At 38.2% G+C, this 16,332-nt stretch overlaps 1 protein-coding gene across 3 annotated transcripts in view; it reads left to right on the top strand.

Moving 5' to 3' along the window:
• Nucleotides 1-16,332, top strand: part of ranbp9 (RAN binding protein 9) — a 90,680-nt gene that overhangs the window by 43,208 nt on the left and 31,140 nt on the right. For all 3 annotated transcript variants that reach the window (XM_072560789.1, XM_072560790.1, XM_072560791.1), the window contains 3 exons: nucleotides 2,109-2,131; nucleotides 13,620-13,804; nucleotides 15,129-15,241. In XM_072560789.1, the coding sequence (XP_072416890.1) occupies nucleotides 2,109-2,131; nucleotides 13,620-13,804; nucleotides 15,129-15,241 (321 nt within the window). The remainder of the gene's footprint in view (nucleotides 1-2,108; nucleotides 2,132-13,619; nucleotides 13,805-15,128; nucleotides 15,242-16,332) is intronic.

The following is a 16,332-nucleotide window of genomic DNA, read 5'->3' as shown; positions in this document are numbered from 1 at the left end:
TTGCACATTCTCCCCGTGTCTGCGTGGGTTTCCTCCCACAATCCAAAGATGTGCAGGTCAGGTGAATTGGCCATGCTAAATTGCTAATTGTGTTAGGTGCATTAGTCAGGGGTAAACATAGGTTAGGGGAATGGGTCTGGGTGAATTACCCTTTGGCGGGTCGGTGTGGACTTGTTGGGCCAAAAGGCCTGTTTCCATATTGTTGGGAACCTAGTCTTAAAAAATAAATCCTGCAGGGTTGACAGGGTTGTTTGCCATTGTTGTTTCTTAGTCCTTAGTGTCTTAATCTATGCTAGGTGGTCCATATGGTTTCATTCATTTGTCTTGACCTTGTAGCAATTGATGCAATTGAGTGGCTTTCTACGCCATTTTGGAGGGCAGTTAAGAGTCAACCATATTGCTATGGGTCTGAAGTCACACACAAGCTGCACCAGTAAGAACAACAGATCCCTTTCCCTAAAGGAACGTTAGTGAGCTATGGTATTTACAACAATGTCAATTCGACAATGTCAAAGTAGACTTTGAATTCCAGATTCTTCTTTATTAATTTCAAACTCCTTCATCTGCTGGGATTCAATGTTGGGTACCCAGACTATTTCCTGGGTCCCTGGATAACTCTTCTATTGACAGTGCCGCTGTCACGTACCCCTGGAGTAATATTGTCTTTATCTAGGGGCCTTGTGACTTCTAACCAAGAGGATTTTTTTTAGTAAGTTTGCTCATTTGCGACAGATTACATTTTGATGTTGCAAACGTTAAATCACAAAACAGTGATTTCCATTGGTCTAATTAGCCTTGTACAGCCATTGGACGTCTCAACAAATTTTTCAAAGCGAATGTATTTTTTTTTTAAAAAGGTGAAATGACTGGATAATTGGAGGAGTGAAGACATTCCAAGGGCGAACAGCGTATGTGCTCTGAAACGGTTTGTAGAGACCTGGGGTGAAATTAGAAAGGATATGATCGTTAGACCATGAAATTATGGATATCCAGTGCACTTTGATGATTAGATTAGGTTACTTAGTGTGGAAACGGGCCTTTCAGCCCAACAAGTCCACACCGACCCGCCGAAGCGCAACCCACCCAGACCCATTCCCCTTCATTTACCCCTTCACCTAACAGTACAGGCAATTTAGCATGGCCAAATCACCTAAACTGCACATTTTTAGACTGTGGGAGGAAACCGGAGCACCCGGAGGAAACCCACGCAGACACGGGGAGAATGTGCAAACTCCACACAGTCAGTCGCTGAGGCGGGAACTGAACCCGGGTCTCTGGCACTGTGAGGCAGCAGTGCTAACCGCTGTGCCACCGTGCCGCCCAATCATTTGTGAAATGATTGATAATGTGAATGATGCTGATGATGTTGATGATCCATGTGATACCATTCAAAAAGCTGATTGTCATGAGTTACTCTGTTTTGAAAGCAAAGAGTGTTTTTTTTTCTAAATTGGGATTTAACATTGTTCACTGCATGATCTGCACCTGAATAGTATTTTCTGTACTGTGAAAGAATTAAATTTTGAGGTATTTTAGTTTTGAATTTGACAAATTTAATGAGTTAGTTTACAGAAATTATGTCCATCGCCACAGAAGTTATTTATAAATATTTAGTAATAAATAATCAAAATACTTCTTGCTCCTTTGTGCTAATTTGTGACAGCATTGGCAGGGACAATCTCCGACATGACAACTGCATTAGCATAGCGATGGGTAAGGGGGAATTCCACCATCTCTGAAAATGTTATGAATGTAAAAATCAACATCCTACTTTTTGACTAAAAATTCAATATATATGGTGAATATGCTTCAAAGTATTTTATATTCTAATGTATTGTAACAGACTGCTGTTAATATTGCTGGATTGGTATATTGTCCTATTGGTTATCTTCACATTGAGTTGTCTGAAGTGACTCTTGAGCTCTATTTAACACAGTATTTCTGACAATCAATATAATGAGTGCTTGTGAGACCTGACTGAAAATAAAAATCATGCATAATGCTTTATTTTGTTTTCTTTTCCCTATGACTAGCAGTTATTGACTTATGTAGAAAACTAGTAATGAAGTCAAATGTTAGTTACATGCTGGTATTTTCTTTCTCTGCAGGTATTGCTTTTACAGATTTACCGGTAAGACAAATCCTTTACAATATTTTCCAAAGCTTTTATTTAGGCAAAATACTGTAGATGCTAGAAATCGAAAATAAAAACTAATGCTGGAACCACTTGGCGATCAGGCAGTGTTTGTCACGAGGACAGTTAATATTTCCAATCAGTGACTGCAAGATCAGTAACTTGAAATACTAATGCTGATTCCCATACACAGATGCTGCCTAACTTTCTTACTATTTCCAGTAATGTGTTTTCATTTATCTATGTACTCTTGCCTTTTTCTAAACAAAATTGGAGCATGAGTGACTAAATAAAACTCTCTAAAATGATTGTCTGTTCAGACGTGACACATCTCTAGAGTAGGTGTGGCTTGAATCCTGGCATTCTAGTTCATAGCTAGGGACACTGTCACTGTGCCAGAAGAATTCCTCTGCTTAATTTTATTATAAGCTTGTCAGATTCTTGTTATAACTGACTCTTCAATTTGACTTCCATTTCAAATATCATAGGCACTAAATTTCTACATTTTGTCTCATTTATGTTACTTCACTTAAACTTGGGTTAGTTTATTTTGTGCAGACAAATGGCTTTAAATTGTCATCATGATGTGACATGTCTTCTGAGTCTGCTTTACCTCATTCTTGATTACGATGAAATGGATCGGCAGGCAGGTAATGGACCCCTCTTGAGCCACACACTTACGGTTCTTGCTGAAAAATTATAATGATCCGCATTATCCTGTAGCGGTCATGTTCACTCTATAAAACATTAATGATCTAGAACAGCAAGTTTGAGAAGATTTGTGGCTCAGGTTGAGGTTCTGGATTTAGGTTTGCTTGCTAAGCTGCTAGGTTTGTTTTCAGATGTTTCGTCACCATACTAGATATCTATCAACAAGCACATTGACTTAGATCCCATTTACCATCCCTGAGAAAAAGAACAGGAAATGACATCACCATGGGAAATGAAGTCACCACAGGAATTGACATCACCAACCTAAGGAAACCCAAGCATATAAAAGAAAACGGGCCACACCACCAGTACTTCATTCAGAGGCTCACTGAAAATGTTACCTAGTATGATAAAATGTCTGAAAACTAACTTGCAGCTCAGCGCGCAATCCTACATCCAATAGAACAGACAAGTAGACAATAAAGTATACAATATCTCTCTAACTCTTTAAATATTTCTCTGATCTAGCCTCCACACCACTCTGGGATAGAAAGTTTAAGACATTCTGTATTCTGAGAAAATAAATTCCTTCACCCCTCAGTTTGAAGAGTGTCCACTTAATCTGTTTTAAAAAAACACCATGAGGGATATCACAAAATGTCGTATAATTTCTAGAAGGAACTAGGGAGGGTACAAAGCCAACACTTTCCAATGAAGACAAAGGTTGGGACTAATAAATCCTGTGAACCCTGGATATCAAGGGATGTACAAGATTGAGTAAAGGAAAAGAATTGTAGGCTTATGGCAGATACTGAGGGCTCAAAACAGGAGAAGCCCTGGAGGTGTACAGGATGTGCAAGGGGAAACTTAAGGGGCATGGAAGAATAATGGCAGCTAAAATAAAGGATAAAAGTACGTTAACAATAAAAGGATAACGAGGGAAAGAGTAGGGTCCATTAATAACCGCACTAGTAATTTGTGCATGGCACCAGAGGAGTTTGGTAGCGTTCTGAAAGAATACAGTGTCACATTTAACTACTGAGATGATGAAACCAGTGAGAAAGATTGTGATACGATTAGATAAATTAGCGTGGACAGAGAGGATGTTCTGAGTCATCCTGTAGGCTTAAAAATAGATAAAACTCCAGGGCCAGATGAAATGTATCCCACACTGTTGAGTAAGGCAAGGGAGGAAATAGTAAGTGTGTTGGCAATAATTTCTAATACCTTCCTGACCATAGGAGAGGTGTCAATGGACTAAGGAAAGCCAAAGTGGTACCAATGTTCAAGAAGGGGGCAAGAAATAAACAGGAAGCTGTAGACCAGTTGATCGAACCTTCGAGGTGAGGAAACTGTTGGAAAGCAATTCTGAGAGGCAAAATTAATCTGCACTTGGAGAGACCGTGATTAATCAAGAATGGTCAGCATGATTTTAAGAGGTGGTCGTGACTGACCGACCTGGTTGAAGAGATGGCCAAGTGTATAGGTGAGGGAAATGCATAACTTAATCTACTTTTGATAAGATCCCACATGGGAGACGAATAGTGAGGGTAAAAGCCCATGATATCCAAAATATTTGGCAAGTTTGATACAAATTTGGTGGCTAAGTGGCAGGAAGCAGATGCTGATGGTCAAGTGACTGGAAGTCTGTGTCCATTGGGTTTCAAGGGATCAGTGTTGTGGCTCTAGCTGTTTGTGGTCTATATATAATTGATTTAGATTTGAATGTAGGATGGTTGATCAGTACATTCATGGATGATATGATAATTGATGGGGTCGTAAATAGCCTTAGATTAAAGGAGGATGTAGATGGGCTGGTAGGATGGACTGATCAGTGCCATATGGAATTCAATCTAGGTAGGTGTGAGGTGATGCATTTGGTTAGGACATACAACACAATAGAATACATGATAAAAAGTGAGATGAGAGACTGCAAATTACCACTAAGGCCACATTTGACAGTGTGGCATCCAGGAGCCCCAGCAAAACTGGAATCAGTGAGAATTGATATAAAATCTCTGCTGGTTGGAGTCCTGGTTGGCACATAAGAAGACAGTTGTGGTTATTGGAGACAGTCCTCTTACCCATGTTAGCTGTGGCATAGAGTTTGAGGAGGTAGGTTAAGCTGTTATGCACAATCCTAGTTAGACCCCACTTGGAGTACACCTTAGGAAGGATGTATTGGCTTAGGGATGTACTGAGGGAGTATGGCATAGTTTATATGCAGTTAGATTATGAGGAGACACTATACAAATTAGACCTATTATCTTTAGAATTTAGAAGGGACGATCTGATTGAAGTCTTCAAGGTATTAACAGGGAAAAAAAACAGGGTAGATAAAGATGAACAATTTCCACTGGTAAGGTGTTCTAGAACTAGGAGGCATAGCCTGACAATTAGTTGCAGACCACTCAGTAGAGATGTTGGAAAGCAATTTGCACATAAAGGATTTTAGATGTTTGGAACTTTCTTCCACAACTGGCAGTAGATGCTGGATCCATTGTTCATCTCAAATCTGAGAGATGAATTTTTAAGCAATGGTATTAAGGGAGGTGGAGTAGGCAGCAGATTAGCCATGATCTCATTTAATGGCAGAACAGACTCGTGGGGCTGAATGGCCTAACTGTTGTTCCTATGTTTATGTCCCTATAAAACATTGGTTAAGACTTGTGCAGTCCTGAAATCCACATTATTGGTGGGATGTGATTGCACTGGAGAGGGTACAATGGATTTACTGGGATGTTGCTTGGACTGGAGATTTCCTTATGAAGACAGTTTGGGCAGGCTAGAGTTGTTTTCTTTGGAACAGAGGGGACAAAATGGGGACATGATTAAGGGGTGTAGACAGAAAGAAACCTTTCTCCTTGGTGGAAAGATCAATGACTGGAGACAGGAGGTTTAGAGGAGATGTAAGGAAATTTTCTTTGAGCTATAGGATAGGAATTTGGAACTGGTTACCTGTAAAGATGGTAAAGGCAGAAATCCTCAGCTTTTTAAGAAGTATTTAGATGTATACTTGTGATGTCAAGTATGTTGGCCAAGTGCTGGAAAATGCAATTAGAATATTTAAGTAGTTTTTGGCCAGCGCAGACTTGATGGGTCAGAGGGCCATTTTCTTTGCTGTAAACCTTTGGATTATACCCTGACAAGATCCCTCAGTTTTATGTTTTAGTAAGATCACCCTAATTCTTCTAAATCCTTATGAATAAAGGCTTAAACTGTCTAGCTGTTCTCTATAAGTCAACCCTATTCGTCCCAGGGATCAGTCTAGTGAACGTCTTTTGTACTGCCTTCAATGCCAATATATCTTGTTTAAATGCAAAGACCTGAAGTCTACACTACTCCACGTGTAGCCTCATCAACAGCTGTACAGGTCTAAGAATTCCTTATTTTTCAAGTCCAACCCTCTAGCAGTGAATGAGGAGGAAATAGAGCAGTGTTGAATTTTTTTGGGGTGATTGGAATAGATTTTTGGAATCTTATCTGGACCTTTCATCTTTAAGAGTGTTCAGAGTTATTTCGTTTTCTAAATCTGTAGTTGCAATAAAGTCTCTTTGCTCTCTCTCATTTCCCACAGTCTTGCCACATTGGTACCCCAGAAGGCAGAGTACTATTTAATAGAGAGGTGTTCTTTATTAATTATTATAGTATTTCAGCTGTTGCCCAACATGTATGTTGAAAAAACACCCAAGGTCCTTTTCCATTTCCTGGGCTAATTATGAGCTGCATATTGTAGGGTGCTTGTATGTTTGGCATTTTTTAAAGTGTGTTGTAGAATCATACGCTAGTATGCACAGAAGCCTTTTCCATCTGTTGTTTTGAGTAAAGCTATCCAATTAATCTCATTCTCCCCTTTTCTTGAAAGTTTACTTAAGGAAACCTCTCTCAAAAAGAAATGTGTGAGATCATAGGAACTAGCAGCAGGAACAGCCATATGATTCCATAAGCTTGTCCCACACTTAATAAGGTCATGCTGAGCTTCTGAATATTAATATCACTTTTCTGATCTTTTGGTACAGTACTTAAGGTGTGATTTGCTGAATCCCTATGCAATGACAGTAAGCACAAACCCTCTTGTGATTAATGCTAACGTAACATCTTGGATGTAAGTTTGCTCGCTGAGCTGGAAGGTTCATTTCCAGACATTTTGTCACCCTACTAGGTAACATCTTCAATGGGCCTCGGGCGAAGCACTGGTGATAATTCCTGCTTTCTATTTATGTTTGGGTTTCTTTGGGTTGGTGATGCCACTTCCTATTCTTTTTCTCAGGGGGTAGTAGATGGGGTCTAACTTGATGTGTTTGTTGACAGAGTTCTGATTGGAATGCCATGCTTCTAGGAATTCTGGTGCGTATCTTTGTTTGGTTTGTCCTAGGATGGATGTGTTGTCGCATCCTAGGACAAGCTGAACAAAGACACACACGAGAATTCCTAGAAGCATGGCATTCCAACTGGAACTCTGTCAACAAACACGTCGAGTTAGACCCCATCTACTGCTCCCTGAGAAAAAGAACAGGACGTGACTTCACAGGAAATGACATCACCAACCCAAAGAAACCTAAACACAAAAATAGAAAGCAGGAATTATCAGTGCTTCGCATGAGGCCTACTGAAGATGTTACCTAGTAGGGTAATAAAACATCTGGAAATGAACCTTTCCAGCTCAACGAACAAACCTACATTCAGAACCTCAACCTGACCTACAAATTTTCTCAAAACTTGCTAACATAACATCTGTAGTTGCTTGGTTTACTTGCATGTTGACTGTTTCATTTACAAGGGCATTCAAATCCTTGGAGTACAAATAAGTTTCCAGTTTTCCTCCCAAAATGGATGATTTCATGTTTCCTCATGCAACGCTTTCTTGTCCAGTCACCTAACTGATCTAATCCCTTTGCATCTTTCTCCTCATAACTTTCCCACCTACGTTTGTCTCTATGTGATGTGCCTTTTAGCTATTTATGTGCTGTACTGCAAGATATTGCTCTGTGTAGCTTTAAATTTTTTTTCTTGTGTTCTGAGTGAACAGGAAATACATTGTTCTAATTGTGTAAGTTCATTGACTGCTTCATGTCTTTGTATAACTGTCTACTATTTTTAAGGAAAAAAACAAGAGTGGGCCATTGATATTCCAGTATGCACAACCTCTCATTGAGTTCTATTTTAAGTGCACTAAACAATGTCTTGCAGTTTTTTCCACACTTGCTAATAAAGAAAATGTTTTGAGCTGGAATTTAATGCACAGGAGCAAATGCCAGGTGCTAGTTGATTTCTGCAACTAGAGTTGGGCTGCTGCAGCTGCTGATGATCCCTGTATGTGTGGTTGCCCAGACATTTAAAGCACCCTAAAGTTCCCACATGGAAGTGGATAGGCATCCCACAAGACTGAGTTATCCTATCATGCCTCTATATTTAACTATCATAATGGAACTAAATTTAATGGAAAATTTAATGGAAAAACACTCACCAGCACCTAAGTTGAAAAATTAAGTAGGACTTCTTTTGTTTTGGCATAGAATATTTGTGAGTTTAGCGCTGTATAAAATGTTACACTCAATTTTGCAATTTTTGTGCTGCTTACATATCTTTTCACCATCTAGAAAGAATCCAAGCATTTGCTCCTTAGATATTAAGTGAATAATTTCATATTTGCCTCTATTGAAATCCATTTGCCCTGGTTTTGTCCATTCACTTATAAAACCACTTCAATTCAAAAAACGTTCACTAGGCTAATACCAGATCCTGTCTTCCGAGGAGAAGTTGAATAAGTTGGGCCTGCACTCATTGGAATATAGAAGAGTGAGAGGCCACACATAAGATTTTGAGACATAAGATTTGTAGAAGACTTGACAGGGTCAATGAAGAAAGGATGTTTCCCTTTGTGGAAGAGTTCAGGAGCAGAGGACGTAATCTCAAAATAAGGACTTGCAAATTTAAAACACAGTTGACTGCCTGTATAGATTGTTAGAATTTTGTCTATATATTTCTAACAGATCTCCTGTCATTCTTCTATATAAGCCTAGTTGAGCCAAACTCTTTTCTCATAGCAGTCCAATATATTCCTATAAACCTTTGCTGGACTCCATCTGTGGCAGGTATACCCTCTCTTGGGTCAGGTGACCAAAACTGTACATTCTACTACTGGTGAGATCTTATCAAGACCCTGTGTAACTGCGGTTATAAGGGGGTGCTATCCCCTATAACAGACCAAGACCCTCAAATAGAAAGTGGGGCAGAACACCAGTGCTTCAATGGAGGCTCACTGATGATGTTACCTACCTACCTACCTAGGTGATGAAATGTCTGGAAACAAACCTATCAGCTCAGCGAGCAAACTTACAACCTGAACCTCCACCTGGACTACAAATCTTCTCAAATTGCATTTCTTGAATTCCCTTCAGAACTCTCAATTCCACCTAGTTTTCTTTTGTTGTCGTCAACCTTGAATGCATTACGCATTTGGTTCATTTTTCTAAATCCGTTGTATGTCATGAATGGTTTGGGCTTGAGCACTGATCCCTGAAGTGTGCCACCTCTCACTGCCTGTCACCCCAGAAAAAGACCCATTTCTTCCCACTGTCTATTTCTTTCTTGCCTGTTGCCAAATTCTCAACCAATATCAGTAGATTAGTCCCCAAACACACTACTTTAATTTTGCCCACTAATTTCTGACGTGGGACTTTATCAAAAGTCTTCATGAAATCCAAAAATACCAGATCCAATGGTTATCTGTTCTTTTAGCTACATCCTCAGAAAAACTCTTGATTAACAAACATGATTTCCCTTTCATAAACCCATGTTGATTTTGTCAAATCCTATTATTGCTTTCTAGGTGTTCTGTTATTGCGTATTTCATAATGGATTGTAGCATTTTCCCTGCTACGTAGGTTAGGTTAACGTGTTTGTGATTCTCTGCTTTTTCTCTGCCGTTTTTTTTTTAAAATAGGGGTTACATTTACCATCCGGTAGTCAGTAGGAAGTGCTCCAGATCCTGTAGAATTTTGGAAGATGGCCACCAACACATTTTGTATTTTCAGGGAGACTTTCTATAGTACAGATTGTCAACCCCTGGGAATTTGTCCGCCTTTAATCCCAGTTATTCCCTCTGAGTAGACTTAATTCTGTAACATTTCAGATAAATTTGTGATATCCTCTTTTGTGAAGACAGATTCAAATTTTGTGTTCAATTTTTCTGTTATTTCTTCATTCTCCATTACACTGTCCCCTATTTCTGGCTCTAAGGGATGCAAGGAATGTGAGAAAATAGATTCTGCTGGAAGGCTATTGACCTGAAACATCAACTAGTTTCTCTCTTCATAGATGTCACTTGACTTGAGTATTTCGGACATTTTCTTTTGTACTTCTAGCATCTACAGTATTTTGCGAGTTGTAATGTTCTATTTGTTTCAGCATTTTTGTGTATTAATAGTATTCAGCAATTAAACAAGTGTGTTCTCATTTTTTTTCTTGTCTTTTCCAATTTTGAATATATTCATTTGTTAATTGAGGCAGAAATTGATTCACGAACATCTCTTTCCCCTGCTTTCTTGCAATAAATAATAGAAAATATAATGGAAAGAGCAAAGAAATGGAATTTTGGAGAGTTGGCTGATTGAAGTGTAGTCAGCTGAATAGTTAATTTTCCAAGATTTAATTTTAAATTGATCTGAGTATATATTTGAAGTGTATAACTACAATTTTTTTCTTGGATTAGGGAAAATAGACCTTTTTAATGTTAATATTCCAAATTTGAAAGAGATGCAAATACTTTGCAACGGTCTTGCAGGTTATTTGTAGACCAAGAGTCATAGAATCAGTTTGATATTGCAGTGATTGAATAGCACGTACATCAATGGAGAGAATGGAGTATGACTGAATTGCAATTGAAAGAAACCTCCCCTTGTATTTTTTTCCCCATTTAGCATCGCCGAATACAGGTGCAAATTTGGAGGAAACAAAATTGTAGGGATATAGGGAAAGAGCAAGGGCAGGAATCTAAAGTGAAAACAAAGTGGTGGAGAAACTCAAGAGACCTGGCAACATCTGTGAAGGAGGAACAAAGTTAACATTTCTAGTCTAAATGACGACTTCAGAATTGAATTGAGCTGGAAAATGATCTTTATTCTGTTGACAAAAGTGGTGGGGAAATCAGTGATGACTCCAGTGGTGAGAGTGGCCAAAGGGAGTGCTGCAGGGATCTGAGTGAAGAACCAGTAGAGAATTGATGTGTTGTGACTTTCAATAATTCTGTATAAAACAATTGACAGTGAGCGTGCTATGGTCTGGCGATCGGCTAATGAGCACTTTGAGGGCTATCATGATTTCACATTGAAATGAATCCTTTGGCTACTTTGACATTAATGGAAACGTAGTATTATGTATCCACTTAAGTAATAGCACAATGAATCCTGAATTAGTCCTATAGAAAATGCATGCAACGTAGAAAATATATATGAATATGGGACCATGAACAGTAAGCAAGGATAAGCCATTTGGGTGTTTTTGAGACTGATCCAGAATTCAACCAAATCATGGAAGATTACCTCTCCTCTATTTTCCTGCACTTGACCTCTTCCCCTTGATATCGTTAATACGTAGAAATCTGTTAAGCCTGGTTTTTGAATAAACTTGGTAATCTGAGTTTCCTCAGCACGCTGGTGGAAACTTCCAAAATCACACTACCCTCTAATCTAAGAAAATGTTCCTCATCTGAATTGCTGCCCCACTTTTCTGCAGGACATCCCAAGAATCAATCCAGTGAAACTTTGTTGCACTTTCTCTTGATAAGCATGTACGTCCTGGGTGAGTCCTCCCATACTACTGGTGTAGTCTCCCCTAAGTGTTTTGTAATTACAACACCACATCTTTACTCCTGTACTCAAATCTCCATGCAATAAAGACTAACATGTGATTGCTGCCTTTATTCCTTTCTACACACACAATAGCTTTCAGTGACTAATGAACAAAAATGCACGAGGTCCTTTTGGATGTAAAGCGTGAGGAATTGGGAAGTGTTCACCAAATACTCGATACTTTGCTGTATGCTGACTTAGCCTGTCCAAATCTCTCTCAGCCATTTTCAAATCCTCCTAACCTCTTTCTCACCTGGTTTTGTATCATCAGCAAACTTTAAAAATATATCACAGGCAGAGGTTGCTGGAAATCTCAGCAGATCTGGCAGCATCTGTGGAGAGAAATCTGAGCTAATGCTTTGGGTCCGTCAACCCTTCTTTGGAACATCACATCCTCCCTTGCTCACTAACCTCTTGAGTGGGACCTTAATAAAACTCTTCTGAAAATCCAAATTCGCTACTTCACCAGTTTCCAACTTGTCTATTCCATTAGTTACAACCTCAAAAACTCTTAACAGGCTTGTCAAACATTATTTCCTTTCATAAATCTGACTCTCTCTGCCCAATCCTACTATTATCTTTCTTTATCCTTTATTCAAAATACTACCACGTTCCCTACTGCTAATGTCATGTTAACAGATCTGAAGTTCTTTGTCTTCTCTCTCCTTCCTCTTATATATTTGGGTTACACATGCTACTTTCCAATCTTCAGGAACCATTCCATTAATGGAATTTTGGAAATTTACCTCCATGCATCTCCTGTCTCTGCACCTTCCTCTCTCTCATTCTAGGATGTAGCTACCTCTTTCAGCATTCTGGAATATTAATCTTTTATATCTAGAAAGTGTTAATATCATTGGGAGGAATTTTTGGTACAGCTATTCAAAGCTCTGGTTAGAATACATCTTGAATACTGTGTGCACTTTTAGGCCCCATATGTAATGGTGCAGCACAGTTTCAATGGAATCTTGCCAGCTATTTAAATTAATGAGCATTAATGTGGTTAGATTATGTAAACTTCCATATACAAGCAAAATACTGAAGATGCTGGAAATGCCTAACAGATCATGCAGCGTCTATGAAGAGAAAAACATATACTGTTTCAGGTGTGTGACCAGTATGTAAATTGAGTTTGCAGTCTCTGAAATAGATTAGAGGGTGACTTAATTGAGAGATTCAGTATTTTGAAAGGAAATGATAGAAATGTTTTTTGCTAATGAGGGTGTAAATTCATAAGCCAGAGCGAGTTGGGACAAGTTGGAACAAGTTTTTGATGACAGGTGTGGATCTCTCCTAGAAAATAAATCTGTAAGTGCTAGCTCAGTTCATAATTTTATTTTTGCAATCAGTAGATTTTAGCAGGACAAGTGGATCAAAGAGTATAAAGCCAAGGAGTTAAGGTGCAGATCAGTCATGATTCTATCACTGGGTAGTACAGTACTTAAGGGTGCTACAGGTGCTTGTTATTTTTAATCCCTTTTCTTTGAAGTCAGAATCTCTGATTTTTCCAGTAAATATATCTTCTGTGCTCTAAACTAGCAAGGTACATTTTACAAATCATTGGAAGTATCCTCAGCTTGAGACTTTGATGTATTGATGTGAATTTTACAAATGATTTTCTAAGCTTCTCGTTGAGAGCTTCAGACAGACAAACGCTAATGTATTTGACGTAGGAGAGTGCATGTGTTTACCATGTGGAAATCCTAAAATTGTGTTATTGTTCTTAAATAAATGTAAATGATGTAGAAGTTTGGGTGAGATCGGAGGAGGAAATATTGTTTAACACTTGTTGACACTCGGAAGCAGAGCTTTGCAAATTTGATTTATCGGGGTAAATCTTTGTAGTAGTAATATTCATTTTTTTAAAGACATTTTCAGCTGCAAAGCATTTCTCAGAAGAATGTCGTCTATTCTGACATTACTGGACTGCTTGAAGAGTCTAAAACTTGTCAAGTGATTCTTTTCTTCTCTCTCTTGTTCAGCCAAATTTATATCCCACCGTTGGACTGCAGACACCAGGGGAGGTGATAGATGCTAATTTTGGACAGCATCCATTTGTTTTTGATATTGAGGACTACATGCGAGAATGGAGATCTAAAATTCAGACCCAGATTGAAAGATTCCCTGTAGGAGATCGAGAAGGGGAATGGCAGACAATGATTCAAAAGTAGGTGATACGTTGTCTGTTATCTATATTAGCATTTTTCATTTTAAAAACTTTTTTAAAGGAATTTTCTTTCCTGTGACTTAATTCTGATTTAGATTTAAAATACATGGATTTCTTATTGCATATATTAAATGCAGCTTGTATTTCTTAATGTTAAATTCTACAAAGTATATACTGATATTTCAATACTTTTTATTAACTAAAATAAATCTGATCAGTGTACTGAAAACAAATGTTCAGCTAAATGCTGCACTTTTAAATCTTGGTAATCTTGCCGTATTCGTGAATGTCTCCTCTTAATGCTATTCCAGTAAGACATGAACTGACCTGGCCATAGACCACAGCAAGCAAAATAGTCCTGCATCTAACAAACTTAAAAAAAAATCATATTTCTGCGGCAGGGAGCAGGCAATAAATTGGAAGTTGAGAAAGCTTCCTCCTCTCCTATCCAAAGGAATCTTTCTTTTTCTCTTGTTTTCTTTCTCTTTTTTCCCCCCCCCCCTCCAAGGTTTTCAAAGCGACAAAAAAGGTTGTTTTGATTTCAGCTAAGAATAGCTCAGTGCTTTGCTGTTGCATGGGCTCAAAGATTGGCGTGTAAGTTTCGTTAAAAGGTGGTCCTAGTTACCTATTAATTCTCCAGTTCATTTTACATATTCTTCATTGTTTAACATAATAAAGTTTTCTTCCCATGATCTACTCAAGCTCCCTTTCTCCATTTTTCTGTTTCTTGCACATGTACCCATTTACTCATCTCCTGTCACACCTAAACTCCCTGTCTATATCCAGTGCATGTGGACACTCTCAACCTTTTTTCTTTGCCTATCTATTCTCATACACATGTCTGAGGTCAACTACTTCCCCATTAATTATATATTATTTGTTTTTCTAAATATTTTCTAATTTAACTTGTGTGTTTTTCTTTACCAAGAATATCCTAATAGGAAGAAGAACTAATGTGATACATTACTTTTGTAAATAACTCATCAATTTAATAAATTAAGTACTAGTTTGTCAATGTATATTTAATGCATTTTTGGAAACATAACTCTTGTTCTGTGTATGTTTGATGTAAATGCTGCTTCTGCAAATATATTAACAAATGTCATAACTCTGCAAAACATGGTACCTAAATTATGAAATCAATGGGGAAAACATGATGTTCACGCTTGCAAGACTGTTTCCATTGAGTTTGGTAAGCATTTCCTGTTATTGCACATATACAGCCTGGTGTAATCTTCTTTACAAAATTTTTTTTTAGAAACTGCAGTTTGTTGTCATGAAATACTGCTGAGCCTGTAACATTTTTTAAAAATTCAATTTCTAGAATGGTTTCATCTTACTTAGTGCATCATGGTTACTGTGCCACAGCTGAAGCCTTTGCTAGGTCCACAGGACAAGCTTTCCAGGAGGAACTAGCGTCCATTAAAAATAGACAAAGTGAGTATACATTGAACTGTAGCTTGATTCTGCTCAATGACATATTTGTTTTTCAAAAAGTTTTTTTAAGAAACCTCTCATCTTCTCTTCTGAACGTATTCAGCTTTTTCTTTTGTGTAAATGTCCAAAAGATAAAGGTCTCTCACGTTTTTAAAAAAAAAAGGTTGCAGAAGATGCCAAGTTTTGTGGCCTGGTAATGAGCATATGAAAGATTGAAAGCATACTGTCAACCAACTGAGCAGACATTCTGAGCAATGATGGACAGATTTTTATCTAGATAAATTAAGGTTACATATGATGAAACCTTAAATGGGTGTGTATATTGGAAATAGTTAGAAGAGGGTTTAGTTCTTTTTGACCATCGCAGAAAATCTCCAGTCGACTTAGTTACAATTAAAGTTGTAATCCAGTTGAAGACATTTATCTTGATGCTGGAGCAAATTATCTTAATGTATGAGTATATTTGGGTTATTGTTTACTGTTTCAATGGTATATTTGATGTTTTTGGAAAGATTTAGCGACAGTTTGCAATTAATATTGTTCTGATAACCTTTTGTGTAGACTAATCACTAGCAAATGGGAGAAACTGGAACTCAGACCAGAGTACAACTTACAAACAAGATTTTAAATGTCATCCAATTTCAACTCCTCTGCCTTGTGATGTTGCAAATAATGCATGTAGTTCAACATAGTTACTGCAATATTTCTTCCTTATCCACTACTTGGGCACATTCTCCTTGTGTAAAATTTCAAGCTAGTTTATAGGCATGTAGTTTCCTTTTGAGATTGTAAGATTAGTGGGCGGCACGGTGGCACCGTGGTTCAATTCCCGCCTCAGGCGACTGACTGTGTGGAGTTTGCATGTTCTCCCTGTGTCTGCGTGGGTTTCCTCCGGGTGCTCCGGTTTCCTCCCACAGTCCAAAGATGTGCAGGTCAGGTGAATTGGCCATGTTAAATTGCCCGTAGTGTTAGGTAAGGGGTAAATGTAGGGGTATGGGTGGGTTACGCTTCAGCGGGTCGGTGTGGACTTGTTGGGCCAAAGGGCCTGTTTCCACACTAATCTAATCTAATTATAAATATTAGACTTAGAT

This window comes from Chiloscyllium punctatum, chromosome 41 (assembly GCF_047496795.1).
Source record: "Chiloscyllium punctatum isolate Juve2018m chromosome 41, sChiPun1.3, whole genome shotgun sequence".
NCBI lineage: Eukaryota > Metazoa > Chordata > Chondrichthyes > Orectolobiformes > Hemiscylliidae > Chiloscyllium > Chiloscyllium punctatum.
The sequence above is the reverse complement of the archived record's forward strand: the minus strand, read 5'-3'. Positions and strand labels throughout refer to the sequence as shown.